A 17,054-nucleotide genomic window follows, 5' to 3' on the forward strand; every position below is an offset into this window, starting at 1 on the left:
CAACTTGAGGTTGAACACAAAGCAAAAACAAGCTTCAGAGAAATTAGTGTATTTATTTCAAGAAAAGCAGCGGGGGGGAGAAGGAACATCAGCTTACAGCAGAACTGTGATTTGTGTTAAATAAAAATAAAAAAACTCACTGCTGCCCTAATATAAAGACAATTTCAATTGGATGAACACTAAAATGGTAAAAGCTTCAAACGATCCCCCCCCCCCCCCTTGTAGGCGCAGTGTCAGGTTCCACCCCTCCTCGTTTTGGCATGAAGGTGAAAAACATCTGTACAGTGTTTGAGATCCACACAGCAAAATCTTTTGCAAATATTGCACACGCTCCTTTTTCCTTTCCATATATACACACACAAATAAACACCTCAAGTCTCCCCTTCTTTTGTTTTTTAGGATGCAATGGCGTTAAATAATCTAAAACCCTCCCAAGACAGTGAGGCAATTTCATATTGGCTAACATACAGGAGGTTAAAATTGTAGAAAGATAACATCATGTACAAGGGTGATTGATGCATGGAAGCTGCATATACTGCTCATGCTCAAAAGAGGGAATTATAAAAGTGTACTGTACATAAAAACACAGTGTGACTGATTATCAAAAAGAAAACCAACAATATCATGTGAGGACATGCATAATAGCATCCGCTAACAGAAACTAAATGACATCATGCCATTTTGAGCCCCCCCGCTCAAGGTTTCTAGTCCAGACCTGCTAAGTGAGCGGCAACGAATGTCCAGTCTGTGTTGTCCCTCGTTGCCGCACCTTTCTGCCTCTTCACACCACCGAAGAAGAGCTGGGGATGCCCTGGATGGTAGCCCCCGTGGGCGTGCCGCTGATGGCGTTGAAGATGTGAAGCGAATCGGGAAGAGGGCTTTTGATGCCGTCTTCCACTGTGCTGATCTGCAGACGCCAAGGCAAAATCAATACACTTAAAAGAGATGCCATCGTAAATATGCTGACAAAAAAATGTAATTTCTATACAGTGCGGATGGTATTCAATCTTAAAGGTTGGACTGTATAGGGGACATATGAGTGAGCAGATCTAATAGATACTGAATGCACACACAGATGGAAAGTATGGAGAAACACACAGGCATGCATACACACTCAATAAAAATAATATTGATCAAGCCAGATGTCACATTCACAATAAAAAGTGGGTGGAACATGTGGCTTATTTATTACAGCCATGTTAAGATAAGCGTGTGTGTGTGTAGAGATGACTTTGCAATCATCACTAAGAGTGGTGTGTGGTGTTATAATTTTCAAGAATTGTAATGCATATATGCTTTTGCATTATTCTGGCTTGACCAATCATTGACACTTCGCATCATTATTACCATCCAATCTGCTCATGTCAGCACCAAGAGAAAACAAAAAAATTGCGTTATCCACATGCATGTCGCGTTACGTTCCATCTTATTTGGTTGCGTTTTGGAAAACTCACTTGCTCGTGCATGATGATGGACAGCTCCCTGGCTAGATCTCTGTAGTTGGCCTTCATCTCGTCGTGATACTCCTGCTGGTCCTCTTTGATGAGCCGCTCGTTGATGCCCAAGCCGTGGCCGCACGCTTCGACGAAATGCCTGCGTGCCAGGGTGACAGCGTTGAAGAAGTGTGACGGAGATCTAAGCCAACATCTGTCGGGAGAAATCTTACCTGAAGACTTCTTTCAGTTGTTTGACGTTGTTATCGGGATACTTCTTGGCACTCGCGTCATCCAAAAAAGCTCGAGCGTACGCTAGTGGACCGGCATTCACCTGCACAGGGATGAGATTTAAAATGTGATGGAGGTGACTTCTCCACATTTATCTGTTTATTTGCCTTCTGAGCACTTGATGTCCTAACCTGGACGCTGATGCTTCCCTGCAGTTTGAGCTGCAACCGAATCATGTCCACCTCATTGGCGGAGCACAATTGATTCAGCTCAGCGACCTTCTTGTTCATCTCATCGATGGCCACCTCGATGGGGCTGAGGTCTTTGTGTTGCTGGTACATCACGGGGATACGTTTCTTCACGTAAGGAAAACGGTGTGTGGCTATGGGGGAGGAGTGTTAAAAAAAAGCAGACAGTAAAGAATCTTCATTTGAACTTTTGGATTCATTGCGCCATAAAGCAATATACAAGCGTGATTGCGGCTTAAGAAAGGTCCTTGGGGAAACAAGCTGACATGTTCGGAATCTAATCTAGATCTTTGATGCACGTGTCGACATGTGACAAGTCTTACTGTAAGGAAGGAAGTTAACAGTAAGAACACGTGGAACCAAAGTGGAGAGGGTCACCTACTGGTTAGAATAGTCCTGCGTTTGCACTGCTCCTCCACCCCGCCTTGCTTTTTGCCCGACACGGTGAAAGGCATCTCGAACACAAAGCGGCGGATGTTGTGGCTTCTTTCAAAATCCGTCTTCCTGTCTGCCAGTTCTTTGTCCTCCAAATCAGGCGTCACATGCGTCACTTGTATGTAAGCATACTTGGAATCCAAGTCTTTGGGGTTGATCTGCAAAGGAGAGTTTTATGTTATTTTTTCCATCGTGATGTGTATGGCAAGTACTCTTCATACCTTTCCAGAGTCCTGAATCATCTTCACATTCTCTTGACCAAACTTGTCGGAATACAATTTGAGGAGCCTCTGGGATATCTCAGACAACGGTGTGAATTTGGGTTCTTTGTAGATATATTCCTTGCCATCTTCATCCTCAAAGAAGCCCTAAGGAGAGACAGAGGACATGCCGGACACATGAAAAATAAGTCCACAAAAAACAATTAAACCATCCGTCGACCCGCTTCCTAATGTCCAAGTACACCAAAGCAAAACAATCACTGGCCACAACATTAGGTACACCTGCACAATCAAATCAGATTCCAATGAGTCATAGCCAGTGACTGACAGCGACAATGAATCCCTTAAAACAGACAACCCAAAAGGCACAGGAGGAGCAAAGTGTGATCTTGGTAGTGATGGGAAATGAAGCTTCAAATTTGAGCCATGGACCAATTGTTGTATTTTTTGACTTAAACCAACAGTGCCATCTAGAGGAGACAAAAAATACAACAACTGGTTCATGAAGCAAATTTGAAGCTTCACCTTGCCATCACTACTTGACAAGCTTTGACCCACTTAAGCGGTGATTTCAATATTTTCGGAGGAAATCAAGATGACACTGAAGCGTCACGGAATCGACTGTACGTAAGAAGCAAGGCGAGGAACACAAAGCACACTGCCGTCCTACAACGTTGACTATCACACTCATTTACCTCAGCTTCTGAATCGCTAAACTGGTAATGCTACAGTGGTGTGGAGAGGAGACAGTATCATTACACTTCCCGTGACAGGAGGAAAATAAACGCACCCAGAAGCCATGAATCTATTTCACAAATGATATGCATGTAAAAGCTGCCATGCAACAAATGCAGAAGCTTGTCATGAGGAATGCAACAGTCAACTGAGGTAGGAAACGGTACGATGGAGAAAAGCACCCGCCCCACCACATATGGGCAGCTCGGAGACACCAGGAGCGAGGTGCAACTTACCGCTGCCTTAAAAGAGGGCAAAAAATTAAAACAAATAAAACAAATAGTGTTAGAAAGTTTTAAAACTGCATTATGTCGCATCAGAACATTCAAATTGAAAAAAAAATAGGGGGGGGGGGCAAAAAGTATGTTTAACTGACCTGGCCAAAGAAGGCTACTCTGAAGTAGGTCCCCAACAACCTCTTGCCCGTGTGCATCACCTCTGTGACTTTACTGTACGCTCGATGCAACGTGTCGTACAGGCGGGCCAGTTTCTGCGCAGAGAATCAAAAATGTGATCGTGACAAACGGTTAGCAGTCCACACGACCGTCGTCCCAGAAGGACGTGTACCTCAAAGTCTCTCCGCTTCTCATAAATGGGGATAATCAATTTGTAGATTTCCGAGATGAGCTCGTAACGTTCGGCTTTCCACAGGCCGTCGGCGCACTCCTCCAAAAGCTCCATAAGGACGTCCTGAGAGAAATATTCATTTTTTAGTATGAATATAGTGGATGAAAATGTACACAAGTAAAACCTACTTCGTTAAAGTGGACGTCCTGCATGCCGACGTCCTCCATCATGGCCGCTTCTTCGTGGATGTTTGGCGTCACGACTTCGAACGCCGAGCAGCCTTGTTTGAACATGCCTGCGGAAAAGGTGCAATGTTTACATCGGTGTGACAGGAGAACCTCTGAATGCAGGACACTTAAGGTACCTTTTCTCCGCAGGTATTCTGCCACCAGCGCTGCCACATGAACGTAGCACATGGCCGCCTGGAAGAAATGACGACAATTAAGTCAGGGACTTCACCCTCGATTTTATTTATTTATTAATTTTTTTCCACAGACCTCAGACAAATCTCCATTCTTGACGTGGATCCGAGCCATGCTGTCCAGCCAGGTTTTCCTGAGCTCCGGTGTGCTGGTGTAAGACTTGGCCAGGCTGTATTGGAGGTCCACCAGCATTTCAGCGTCTCTCTCGTGCTCCTTCATCTGAGCCGTGGCCATCAACACTGTTCGGATTCGCTTGGTCAGGTCCTTCACATCGTATGGGAAAGCTGTGTTCTGTTGAGGAAAACTTTTTTGTTTTAAATTACCGGTACATTCTTACCTAATAACTCAAACATAAGAAAGAAAATGCAGACCTTGATTGTTCTGTCACTATTGGCACAATTGTTGATTATAGACAAGGAGTGCTGGAAGCGAGTACTTCCAATCCCGATGACGTCGGCTATCAACTGACTGACAGCAATCACCACCTAAAAATAAAAGCACTTTCCTTTTCTGTCTTTACTCAATAAAGGTTTGGAAACACCACAAGTCAATTGAGCCTACCTGCAAATGTGTCCTGACAAAAGACTTGCGCCCCGTGTAGTCAAAGTTGCTCTTCATGAGAAAGTAGAGCAGATGGGCGGCATCGCTGCGAATGGAGCTCAATTTGGAGTTACAACACTTTAAGATCTCGTAGCAGAATGCGGCGCACATGTCAGCGCGGCCCTCAAAAAACGTGCTGGGAAACTGCAAAAACAGAAGCGGCGAGTGAGCTGCAATGCATCAAAATCTGATGAAGATAAAAATCTTCATCCCCACCTTGTAGATGAAAGTCCGCAATGAGGTGAAGACCTGTTTGAGGGCAGTTTCTGACTGATTAATTCGCAGAAAACACAGGTGGACTTCAAAAACTTTCTTCATCAATGGGCTGTGGCCGTGGTCGACGCACAATTGGGTCTAAAATTGAAAGTAAGTGGAAAGTGACACAATGCACTTTAAAAAGTTGTGCTGTCATAGTTTTTTTTTTACCTTGAAACCCATGATAAAGATACTGAGGGTGTCGAGGACGGTGAGGCACACTTCAGTGGCGATATTGGCATCCAGCAGAGAATGGTTCAATGTGTCGGCATCCGTGTGACTGTAAGCTAAAAAGAGCGGACGGCTGTAGTATGTTCACATTTCATATTCAGAGTAAATAACGTTACTTAGCGAGGGCAAAATAATACTTTTGTGTGAATTGAAATAATAGTATACATCAAACTTGAATGTCAAGCAAATGGGAAAGGTGAGGTTGAAGTCAGTGAAATGCTGAAATCCAACCAATGTCGTCATAAAATGCGAGTGACGAGTGTGAGTGGGAGGAAAAACGCTATGCCGAGCCCCCCAAAAGAGGTCGTGAATGTTTGAAAACTGCCTGCCACCCTGATACATTCTTACCATGCTCTACAGATATTCCAAGAATACTTGAAATCTTTTTTACACTGAAAGCACAAAGAAACTTTGGTAAGAAACTTGTCACAATGTTTTAAAGGCAGAAAAAGCTAACTCAGCCTTTCAAAAATCATTCTTGACAGCAGATTGGGTTTTGAATTAGATGATGATGATAGGATGAGAAGGCGGGGCTTTTTTTTTGCTTGTAGCTTTAAGATGCATGTTGACGTGTATGGTGAACTTACTGTGGTTAAAAGTGTATGAGTTATCCAGGCTGCTGAGCTGTTGTAAGCGGGCATGCATCATTCCCGCCCTGTTACGGGACACAGGCAGAGTCTGAGACTTCCTCTCATGCGCTACGGGTCCTGCCCCGTCCTGGTTCCTGGTAAGGAAACAGGACAGAGATTGATGACTCTACAAGCGGACCAGAGTTAGCGGAGCAGGTTAGGATGACTTATGGAAAAGCAGTCGGAAAGTCAGTAGCTGTATAGTCTACTTAAAAAAAAAAAAAAAGTGTTGTTGCACTTCAATAGTGACATCATGCAATAGCTAATAATTGTATCTAACAGTGCAAGCCATGCAAGTTGTCATGATTGCAACCTCACAAAAAAAAAAAAAAGTCATGCAGTCGTCTATTCCACACAATTGTCTTACCCAAGCAGGAGAGGGCAGGAGCCAGGTTTTAATTAAACTTGCCAGCATTAATGTGAGTAGAAAAACAGCAGCGGGGAATTAGAGGGACAAAAAGACAGCAAACATCTAAAGAGCCTAGTTGAGGTCTGAGCTGTTAGTTGAAAATATTTTATATCATTCGCTGTTTACAGGACAATAAGGCAGGAAAAGTGATTTATTTTACAACAAGTTAAAACTAACAAATTGGATGTGTTTCATTTCCACATCACAACATCAACATTACCTTGCAATGTACCTCTTTCCCATGTATCTGAATTGATGGAGACACACTCTGATAGGGAAAGAAAAAAAAAATCAGTCTATGGAAATAAAACAAACATTCTCCCTCGGGTGAAAAGTTGTCTTACTCGACCAGCGTGAAGAAGTCCATCAGCTCAGCAGATGTCGCTTTGTTCCAGTACGTAAACAAAGCGTCTGGAGGGTTACATCCAGTTAGCTCGATTTAGTTTTTATTGGAATGGGCAAAAACATCTTACCCTCGGACATGCTTTTGAGCAGATGTAGGAAGCACATGAGGAAGCTCTTGATCTCTGCCTGCTCGAGTTTATCGCATCGGAGAAGGCTGCCCATTGACGAGGCCGGCTGACTCTGTGACACATGATTTTAGGCAATTTGAACATATCTCAAATTTTTATTGACATTGTGGGTTTGTGAAATATACCTTGTCTAAAGAGTTGCCCTTTTCTGTGTTCCTCTCCGGTAGACTGTTGCCAGAGTCGGTGCTGATGAGGGAGCCTCGGGAATCTGCGTGGCGCACAGAGTTAACATTGGGTGTCGAGGATGCGTGAGGGGAGGCTACAAAAAACAGGAGGCTTTATTATACATAGATTGATTTTTTAAATTTTTTTTTTAGGGAAATAACTATTATGTTTCCTGACTTTTGCTACATCAGCATTTTTGAACTCACCAGTTCCGGAGATAGCTCCAAAAACATCTTTGTGCAAGCTGGTGTCCAAAAAAGTGCTGGATCTGGGCGGTGTCATCAAAGTGTTGGTGAGGAGAGAATCTTCTCTTCCATTCTGATAAAAACAAGATGATTTTAATATTTGCACACCGGAGTTAACAGCAGAATCATTTTACAAGGTAAATGTAACCGATACCATGCATATGAATGTGTGTGTAAAGGGCTGCTTGCCCTTTTGTCCTCTGTGTTTAGCTAATTGGTTAATCAGAGCCATTCATTCATTCATTCATTCATTCATTCATTCATTCATTCATTCATTCATTCATTCATTCATTCATTCATTCAAATGTATTTAAATTTGTTTTATTTTTATTGTTCCACAAATTACAGTTAAAAGCTTTGTGAAACGATTTTGTAGCGAGTTACATGCAAGTTCAAATGTCGCCGCTGGGTGTCGCCCTTACGCTATTGCAGTGGTTGACGGTGAAGGGGGTCACTTCCTTCACATTCAGCCTGTTGACATTCTCTTGCAGCAAACCAAACAGAGGCAAGTAGAGGGTCGCCAACCTCGCCTGCTGACTCTGGCAAACACATGAATCACTCAGCAGCAGTCTCCAACAACAATCCAACACGGAGGTGAATGAGAACCCTGAGGAAACGCGGCGCCACTTACTTTGGAAGTGTAGCGGTCATCAAACGTGTGCTTCATCATCAGGTTCTTCAGGACCTGAATGGCTATCTGTCGAATCTCCCTGAACTCCTGCAGGGCTGCGTTGACCTCCCGTAGAAGCAGTCCAACCAGGAAGTGGTTCTTGCAAAAGTCATCTGTCAGCGAGTAATCCAGTTGGAGGTCTGAGGGGAGGAAGTGCAGGCAGAGGAGATGATCTCCACTCTATCAATCATTCTATCAATAGCATAATCAAGGACTGAAAGTCATAAAGGACCATCAGTCATGACACGTAGTCACCAAGCCTAATTTCAGCATTGATGACAACTCGCCTACCTTGAAATCTCAGTATCCTCCCTTTTCCAAAAGGCATGGGCAGGTTCAAAGGAACATAGTGCTCGTGGTTGCACACAACACGGAGGAACTCAAACTTGAACTCAAACAGCGTCTGCGTTGGGAACAACAAATCATCCATCCATCAAAACCGCAATTGGTATTGTAAATAATTCACATTTATAATAAAACTACATACCTTGGGATCTCCAGGCATAAAGCAATTGATGTAGTTGTTGATTTGTTTAAACACGAAACCTCGGTCCATCAGGTTGAAACAGCGCTGAAGAGAGTGATTTTGTCAGGAGTTACAAACTGTGACATCAAATGTGGAAGTTAAATTGTTAGATGAACAAACCTTGATGAAGACAGCCAGGCTATGGTTGGCATTCCTGGCAGCATCTAGATTGTCTTTGTATTTTTGAGTGATGTGAGGCATCATCATGTTGACCACAGTCTCGACGGTGTGATGAAAGGATGCTGAGAATCTCTGATTCCGAGACAGCTGATGGGCACAACCGGGTTGTTAGTCAGTGAGACTTCGGGTGTCTGAATACGTTTGTCCAAAAATTGACTCATTGGATTAAATATTATGAGTATGTGGTAATAAATCACGAAAGCTTTATGCTTATATATGTGGGGGAAAAACATGTATGTGGTTACTTTATCGGGTATGAACAAATGGCGGCAAATGAAACTGTACACCGAATAAGTGTTGAAGAGACTTGCTGTTACTTTGTGGTGCTGTGGCTATCCACAAGACCAGACATGTCGCTAAACTGAGAGTCAAGGAGATGAGGTGTCATGAAGCAGACCTCTGAGTCAACTTGCATCCCAACCTTGTGGGTAAATTTACCTTCACTTTACAGCTCTGAACCAAATACTGAGCCATGGACTTGACTAAGGCTTCAAAGAAATACCAGGAATACTGCGGGGAAGAGAAAAAAAAGTAAAATCATCACATATTTATACACGCTAATCCGCTAAAAAGCACCAATCGATCACCTTGAGCAGCTTGTTACATGTGAGGAAGTCGGTAGAAGGCTTCAGGATGGCGGTCATGGCTTTAGCCAGCTCTTCGTGCACGCTTCGGCTGGTGGACACTGTGTATGGCTCAGTCTTGAAAACAAACTGGAAAAACACAATAATAATGGCGAGGAGGCTGTGATAATCAATAAAGGATGGATGATGGAAGGGTGGCAAGATAGATAAATAAAAATATAGAACAGATGGCTAGCTAGATAGCTGCTAGCTAAAGATGGATGATAGCTAGCTAGCTAGAGATGGATGATAGCTAGCAAACCTGCCCTATTTAGGTGGCTAGCTAGCTATAGAGAAATAGATATCCTTCACGCTGTGAGAAAAAATAAAGTAACAAACAATATTTTTTCACCTTCACATATGACCTCAGGTAGTGCTCCAATCCCTCCTCATGACACTGGGCCACAATGTGGATCATGACTCTACAAGACCAACAAGAAAAGATGGGAGGTTCGGACCGAATGAATCTTCAGTGCACGAGGGGTAAGCCGGAGATACTCGCCTGGTGACGTTGACTGCTACATCTTCTTGGCTGGCGCTGGTCAGCACCCGAAACAGTTGATTCAGAGTGGTAGGCAAGAACTTGATCATCACGTGACTTTCCATGGCGTGCAGACTCTGATGAAAGAGTAGCCAAGAAGTAAGTCCGTTATGTTTACACTCGTGCCGCTGAAGTTTTCCCATGTGTATATTAACCTTCAAGTATTTGACCAGTTCACCTCCCGGTGCTTGGGGTGATGATGCAATACTCTGACAGTGATGAAAGAAATTGTGCAAATGTTGATCCTGAAACACAAAGATGGTTCACTGACAGGTGACGGCATGAGTCGTCATTTCAAAACAGTCGAAGAACACTAACCTGAGTGTAAATGGTGGACACGAGGTGAGTCGACACCTTAAATAAAGGCTTGGCTCCATCAACCCATTTGACTTCGGGACCTGAATGCTAAAAATAAAACAGTACAGAGTAAGTGGAGCCTTGTAATTTTTACGTCAAAACTAAAAACCTGTTCCCATTACCTTGCTGGCACCTCCCTGGCAGCTGAGATATCCAGCAGGCAGGTTGGCCGCCACGGGGATGTGACACTCGTTCATGATCACACGGCCGTCTTTCAGCAGAGGAAGCCAGGCGTAACCCACTAAGGATTCGGAAAATAAAGAATGTGTTCATGTCGCCAGTAACTTTGAAGATATTACGCGATTTAGCTACCTTGCGTCTCAACCTGCTCTCTCTTTTTCGTGCTAGCCTTGCTGTTGCTTTCACAGCTGACATGATAGAGAGTGAAGAGGAGATGATGTTTCTCATGAAGCTGGGTTGGAAGTTCAATCTTAAACTGGGCGAGATATCAAGACATCAATATTCCGGCATAGACTGGAGGGACATATTGTTTCTTGTACTAACCTCATCGTAGAACTCGGGATTCTGCTGATGATGCAATACCGCAGCAAAGGCACTTTTACGAAACAGAGGTCCTCCAGGCCGCCCGTAGATGCACTGTGAAATGATGGCAAAAATTTGGCGTAAAGTTTCCGATGCGTGGGATTATTATTTCAATTAATCAGAATACCTTAATTGGTAAAGCGTCTTCATCATCTGAGTCCATAAACTCAATGCAGACGGCCAAGTTTCTAGCCTTTGGTCAGACACAACAAGTCACGAGGTGTACTCCAAAAAGAAAAAATGTCGGCGTTCAACAGGCTGATACCTTTGCAAAAGACTTCTGGCCGTCGTACTTTAAGAATTTGGGGTAGACGTAGAGGTGATTGTTGTAGATGGTGAAAGGTTGGGAGCATTTGGCGATGTATGGCACAAACTCCTCCACCTCAAAAAAGACTGGACTCTTCTCGCTCAGATCAAACTGCTTCACGGGAATGTAGGATGAGGTAACGCAATCTGGGACAAGGGTATAAACGCTCGCTGGGTATTACGGTAACACGAGACACATCCGATTTAACCGAGAGGAGACATTCGAGCGCTTACTGGTCAAGTCCGGAGCTACGTTGTCGATGGTCACGTCAAGATTTCCGAGGATTACAGGCAGCTTGGCCATTTTCTCTGGCCTGAAATGGAAAAAAAAAAAAAAATCTACATCTGCTAAGGGTTGAATGACACGAACACCCGCGTTTTGTTTTGATGTCAAAGCATTCCAACAGATGTTGGAAAACTACAATTATTTTAATACAAACTTTCTGAAGTCAGCCAGCAATTTGAGCATGTCGTCATTGGACAGCTTGTTGTTGTCTTGTCTGTACAAAGGCGAGAAGCGAGCACTTTTGTCAAGCGTCCCAGAAGCGTCTTTGAACAGTGGCCTGCCGCAAAAACAAATTCAAGTTAGCGCTGACAGATGATGATAATAAAAATAAAAATGTGTCTCTTAAAAATTTGTACCTGGCTGACCAAGCAAAAGGCATTCTGTACTGGCCTAAGCGATGACATGCCAACTTGGCATTTTTCAGAACTTTCTGAGCCACCTGTGGAAGTACATTAGTAAAGTCAAGGAAAATTGAATCAGGTCCATAATGGTCCGTACCTTGGTGGAGTCAGAACTCTTCATGTAAGGCTCGGCGCAGTGATTGATTCCTCCCTGCAGCACCTTCTCGATGCGAGCCACCAGGAAGATATCAGGGTGGGGGCATGTTATTGAAAAAACTCCCTGCCAGGAGATATGTATTATTAAAGTGGAAATGTGTCAACTTCAGTAACAACAAGACAGTTGGAAACTTTTTTTTTTTTTTTACCTGCCGGGGATAGCACATGACTGTTTCTGGCACTCCATGAACCAATCGTGGGCCTTCAGGGATGATGTCACCTCCCCCATTTATATACTGAGTCTCATAATTGGGCATCATCCCCCTGACAAATGGATGGTTGAGGTCCACGTGGAAGTCAGATGAAATCTTTCTTCCATTTTGGATGTCAAACAGTGACAGTGTCACGTAGAAAGGCTCCACCTAAAGATCGAGAAAAAAAAAAGCTCTTGAAGGCCGGAAGGAGACAGTCTAAACTGCAAAGCCCGTCGTCTGGTTGCTATGGCAATAGTCTCAGTATCAAAACAGTACGCAAAGATCAACCATCCGTTTTGCCGATAATTATATTTCTGGGATTTATGGTCTCCTGAAAACGGAAACTCACATTTGTCGTGGGTCCTTCCTCGTTCTCGGCCACGCAGCTTTGCAGATTAAATGAGAGGTCGTTGCAGTTAATGAGCACGCGCTTGCCAAATTTCTCTTCAAACTGCTTCACATCTGGTTCTATTCCTGACAAATCGAGTTTCTAAAGACAGTAGAGCAAAAAGAAGGCCGATGAACAAACAATGTTGGAGGATAGAATGTATTTGGTGAATTACCTGTGTGTCGGGGTCAAGGGTGAACAGCTTCAATCTCATCTCGTTCCTCATCCTTGACTCTATATCTCTTGCACTCTGAAAAAAAAAAAAAGATTGATTTAAAAGGACAAAGTGTAAATTTTGAGACGACAGTCGCACCCCTCACTGCTGAGATTTTCAGTCAGGTGGTTAAAACATTAAGACATTTTTTTGGCCACATCTGGAAATTATATATTTACGTTTTACAGTTTCATTCAGGTGGTGCGGACCACTTGCTCAGCAAAAAATTAGAACTGTAAAGCTGTTTTCCAGCTGAGCTCCCACCAACTAGCGTTCAGAAATTAATCCTATTAAAAGCATTCTTTGCCTCACACTAGCACAAAGATGTTTTTGGAAGGTGGTAATGAGTTTTACATGATAATAGTAAAAGCACATGACCATAGATGAAGCGAAATTTAATACAATTTAATTTTTTTTTTTTTTAATTCAGCATATTTTTGCGATGAGCTACGCTACAATACCTGAAAACTGTCCATACTGCCAGAGGAACTGTCTGACTTTCCAAGATCATCATCTAGGGAAAAAAAAAGCAATACAAGAACTCAAATGTCAAATGTGTGGAAGATATTTTGGCCCACTTTTCACGAAAAATAGTTTACCCATGTGAGACACAAATGTGAGGAGCATTCTCACCGTCATGGCTTTCTCCATTGCGCTTGTCCTGCATGGCGATCTCAAAGCTGCTGTGCAAGATCTTGTTGAGCGTGTTGATCCAGTCCTCCATCTCGCCTTCACTGTCTGCAGCCAGCAGGTAGGTGCTCTTATCCTGCATCTTCAGCTCAAAAGCAAACTTCCGGACTTTGTTATTCTGCAGCGTGGTGTGAGATTAGATAAAATCATCAGTTTATGTCATAGGAGAAAAAAAAAAATCTTGCATTTTCTCTAAACATCTCATTTTCTAATGTAATTTTTCAAATCCAGATGTGGCCTTAATACTTCATAAGTTATTGCCAAATCACCAGAGAACATTTGATTTGAAGAGATCATGACCTTATCAAACAGCATCTTGCTTCACTTTATTGCTAACGTCATCATCACTGCCAGGCAACAACAAAAATCAACAGAAACAGTTTTTAAATCAACCCAGGACTGAACTGGACAACTAACACGAGCATCTATAACATGAGTCACTTTTTTTTTTTTTTTTTTGGAAAAAAAGGCCACCCAGATGCACGCTGTCAGAGAATTCATATGGGCAGGGCGGTTTAAGAATAGACAAGTTTTTCCATTTTGTAACACTGACATCACCAAATACAAGTGAATTGTCATGTTTTGGAGCGTTTTTAACATGTTATGATAACATTGAGGCGTTGATAGCAGAGGGGAGTGCAATTGGATATTATCTGAATAAACACGAGGAGGAGTGTTTAGTAGAAATAAGAGCGGGGCTTTCATAAACCGACTTAATGGTCCTCTAGATGTCCGTGATGTGGTTTAATATAAATACGTATTGGCCTGTTAACACATAAATTAGTAAAGAAACGTACGGAGGCAGCACGTCGGTCTTTATGTCGTTAGGTTTGAACTTTGGTCTGTTTGTTTTAAGGTATTTCCTGCAAATTGGAGGATACACTTCACTAGTGACAATCATTTACTTCTGGAAAATGGAATACTCCGGGGAGGGGGGTTGCTCACATCCTGTGCTGCCTTCGGGCTTTCGGTTCAGGGTCAACGTGCTTACCTGAACAACGCCCATACAGGAATCCAAGAAAATGGTTCCTTTGGGCTCTTTGGAGATCTTCTCATCTTTGTAGAAGTTTAAATTGTAAGAGCCGTCTCCCAACTGCGTCAGATGGAAATATCTCCTCTTGAATGACTAATAATGATAAGAACAGACGTCAACTGTGTTTCAGCGTCGCTTAAGCACTGTGCATTAGCTATGAAAATAAATAAATACAAAAATAAAATAAATACTAACTAACTAAATATAAATAAATAAATAAATAAATAAATAAATAAATAAATAAATAGAGCTTGTAGTCATGACCTACTGTTAATTTTGTGTGATATTTGAAAACATCCATCTCCTCCTTACCCTCATGGTAACACTGATGGCGCTGTTCATGTTGCCTTTATAGAGCCAGCCATGTTTGGTGATCCCATCCTTCTGAGATCCAAGTGAGGCCGTATCCTGGAGAGCAACAAAGGTACACTAAAGTCAGAATCACCAGCAGAGCCCAAACGAAAATAATGAAGGCTAAACAATACGAGCATGAGAACATTATATCACGGCTGCTTGGAAAGCAACCTGCCAAAGAACTGCCTCCCTGTGCAGAAATCTTGTGATCTCAAACTTGGTGCGGCTCTGACTCCATTCAAATAAGCAAGCAGGAGAACATTAAACAAACTCTGCGTGTTAGCCCAAATAAACAGCGCGATGGAGATGGCGAAGTATCTCATCGAAGGTTATTTGCACATTTCAGAGGTGGGGCGATATGAAACCATGATCTTTGCTAGAAGGCATTCCAAACCTTACATCATTGATGAAGCTCTTTAGAATTACAGTAAAGCAACAGGGGAAGGAAGGAATGTTGTGGAGGAAGGGGAGGACAATCTCCACGGCAACTCCTGGCTTAGATCATCCATGCTTTGGTAACTTTAGAAGTGAGAAACCTTTCCCGACACTTGCAGGTACTTCAAAGCTTGAACGACCTTTCAAGATGTTGGCGGGAGTTCTGGTCCAACATTACCACCTCCTTTTTATACCTATATATTTTCCTCAGGCTGACGGAGCCAAAAAAAAAAGGATTTTTAAGTGCTGCCACAATATTTCTGATGGTCCTAATGGAGAAATCAGCAAACCATCTGGAAGACTTCACGGTCTGATTGTTCTCGTCAGTGTCTAGACAACACCCGAGAGGCAAACATATCAGCGGGTTTGTTTCCTTTGACCTGTATTAGATTTTAAAAATGGCATGTAAACAAAAAAAAAAGATAGTTTATTTATTTGGGATGTTTTCTTTTTGTAAGATCCACCCATTCATTTTCTATGGCGCTACTATGATGAAAAAAAATAATAATCTGACAACATGTGGAGACGACTCTCCAGCTGTATGCGGTCATTTTAAGAAACTGAAACAATGCATTCCAAAATACGTCGAGTCCTGCTGCAACACCACCACCACAAATATGCCGGGCTATATTTTGCAACAAAGCACTATATTTTGTCGTAATTACAAAGCAGTTAGTGTACGTGCGCCATATGATCGGCATGAAATTCCTTCAATGGGGTGGAAAAAAACAAACAGGAATGGATTATTTCATTATTCTAGGAAATATTGGGAAATGACAACAACTGACCTCATCTTTGTCAACGTCCTCATCCACTTCAAAAACATGGACTGCCAGTTTTTCAGGCCTGGAAACTTTGCTGTAAATTGTGAGAACACACAGCAAGACAACTTTTAACAAAACAAACCTAGGTGACCAATGTAACTACAATATAATTCTGATTTTAAATACGTGGTAGCGGCCATTTGTTGTTTTATGGGGTGAGCTAATGACTCCCTAAGTGATTTGGATTCAATACGGCTGCCTAAAAGCAGTTAGGCCACTCTGGTAAATGCATTTCCAGCTAAGACTATTGTTGGAAACATGCCAGGGTGTATTCTGCCCACTAGAGTTAAAAAAATAAAAATAAAAGAAAAGTACCAGAGAGAATCACTTGATGAGAATTTAATGTGAATTTTTTAACAGGCAACTCACGTCACTGCGCATTGTTTTAACTTCCCGACTGTCTGCGCAGCGTTAAAACGTTTGGCAAACGCCGAACGTGCGAAGGTCATCGACGTTGCATTGAAACAAAATGAATGCAAATGGGATTTTCTTCAGGGAAGAGGCGAGGCAAGACAGGCATATGACATAATATCCCGACAATGAGGGTGGTTCCCGAAATTATCCTGAGTATCATTAAATTGAAAAGCGTCTTTGCTGGGGGGGAAATGGGAATTGTTTGCGTGGGCTATTTCCTTAACATTATGCAACAACAATGTGGACAGAAAAAACATCTTGAGCAGGTCACCATAGTGCCACACTATAAAATGTAACATTAGCTGTATGAAGAAGCAGCTCTTGAGGAACTTTTATTTACTGCCATGGGGGCTTTTTGTACGGACTTACTTTGGAAGCTGGCGGAAGTCTCCCGAATAAGCTTCATACTTGTAGTTGACGATGTGCCAGTCGCTCTTGTAGGTCTTAATGCACTGAGAAGACATAGTGAAAGCTGATTATAAACCACTAATAATACAGTTGAATTTGTTTTAACCACACTGTGCGGATTCTGTAATTATAGGTTCGAAATAAAAAAGTAA

General features: G+C 42.6%; 1 protein-coding gene across 10 annotated transcripts in view; it reads right to left on the minus strand.

Moving 5' to 3' along the window:
• Positions 1 to 33: 33 nt before the first annotated feature.
• zmp:0000001200 (dedicator of cytokinesis protein 9) overlaps positions 34 to 17,054 on the minus strand; it is a 43,313-nt gene continuing 26,292 nt past the window's right edge. For 3 of the 10 annotated variants that reach the window (XM_049727440.2, XM_049727435.2, XM_049727443.1), the window contains exons 4-53: positions 16,864 to 16,946; positions 16,045 to 16,114; positions 14,780 to 14,875; positions 14,426 to 14,560; positions 13,378 to 13,552; positions 13,206 to 13,258; positions 12,706 to 12,780; positions 12,492 to 12,632; positions 12,098 to 12,310; positions 11,890 to 12,012; positions 11,748 to 11,830; positions 11,546 to 11,668; positions 11,340 to 11,419; positions 11,065 to 11,252; positions 10,927 to 10,992; positions 10,761 to 10,853; positions 10,569 to 10,692; positions 10,379 to 10,497; positions 10,218 to 10,304; positions 10,055 to 10,144; positions 9,861 to 9,976; positions 9,711 to 9,780; positions 9,323 to 9,448; positions 9,174 to 9,245; positions 8,676 to 8,822; positions 8,517 to 8,600; positions 8,321 to 8,432; positions 7,991 to 8,169; positions 7,782 to 7,898; positions 7,321 to 7,432; positions 7,075 to 7,208; positions 6,890 to 7,001; positions 6,761 to 6,827; positions 6,637 to 6,684; positions 5,966 to 6,102; positions 5,319 to 5,434; positions 5,109 to 5,246; positions 4,854 to 5,036; positions 4,664 to 4,777; positions 4,368 to 4,583; positions 4,235 to 4,292; positions 4,059 to 4,165; positions 3,871 to 3,993; positions 3,680 to 3,793; positions 2,569 to 2,715; positions 2,295 to 2,505; positions 1,856 to 2,046; positions 1,667 to 1,767; positions 1,455 to 1,593; positions 34 to 907 (exon numbers count right to left, since the gene is read on the minus strand). In XM_049727440.2, coding sequence (XP_049583397.1) covers positions 782 to 907; positions 1,455 to 1,593; positions 1,667 to 1,767; positions 1,856 to 2,046; positions 2,295 to 2,505; positions 2,569 to 2,715; positions 3,680 to 3,793; positions 3,871 to 3,993; positions 4,059 to 4,165; positions 4,235 to 4,292; positions 4,368 to 4,583; positions 4,664 to 4,777; positions 4,854 to 5,036; positions 5,109 to 5,246; positions 5,319 to 5,434; positions 5,966 to 6,102; positions 6,637 to 6,684; positions 6,761 to 6,827; positions 6,890 to 7,001; positions 7,075 to 7,208; positions 7,321 to 7,432; positions 7,782 to 7,898; positions 7,991 to 8,169; positions 8,321 to 8,432; positions 8,517 to 8,600; positions 8,676 to 8,822; positions 9,174 to 9,245; positions 9,323 to 9,448; positions 9,711 to 9,780; positions 9,861 to 9,976; positions 10,055 to 10,144; positions 10,218 to 10,304; positions 10,379 to 10,497; positions 10,569 to 10,692; positions 10,761 to 10,853; positions 10,927 to 10,992; positions 11,065 to 11,252; positions 11,340 to 11,419; positions 11,546 to 11,668; positions 11,748 to 11,830; positions 11,890 to 12,012; positions 12,098 to 12,310; positions 12,492 to 12,632; positions 12,706 to 12,780; positions 13,206 to 13,258; positions 13,378 to 13,552; positions 14,426 to 14,560; positions 14,780 to 14,875; positions 16,045 to 16,114; positions 16,864 to 16,946 — 5,934 coding nt within the window. In that variant the 3' untranslated portion in view covers positions 34 to 781. The other 7 variants (XM_049727434.2, XM_049727441.2, XM_049727444.2 and 4 more) reach the window with 6 other exon arrangements.

Source organism: Syngnathus scovelli, chromosome 8, assembly GCF_024217435.2.
Source record: "Syngnathus scovelli strain Florida chromosome 8, RoL_Ssco_1.2, whole genome shotgun sequence".
In the NCBI taxonomy this organism is placed as follows: domain Eukaryota; kingdom Metazoa; phylum Chordata; class Actinopteri; order Syngnathiformes; family Syngnathidae; genus Syngnathus; species Syngnathus scovelli.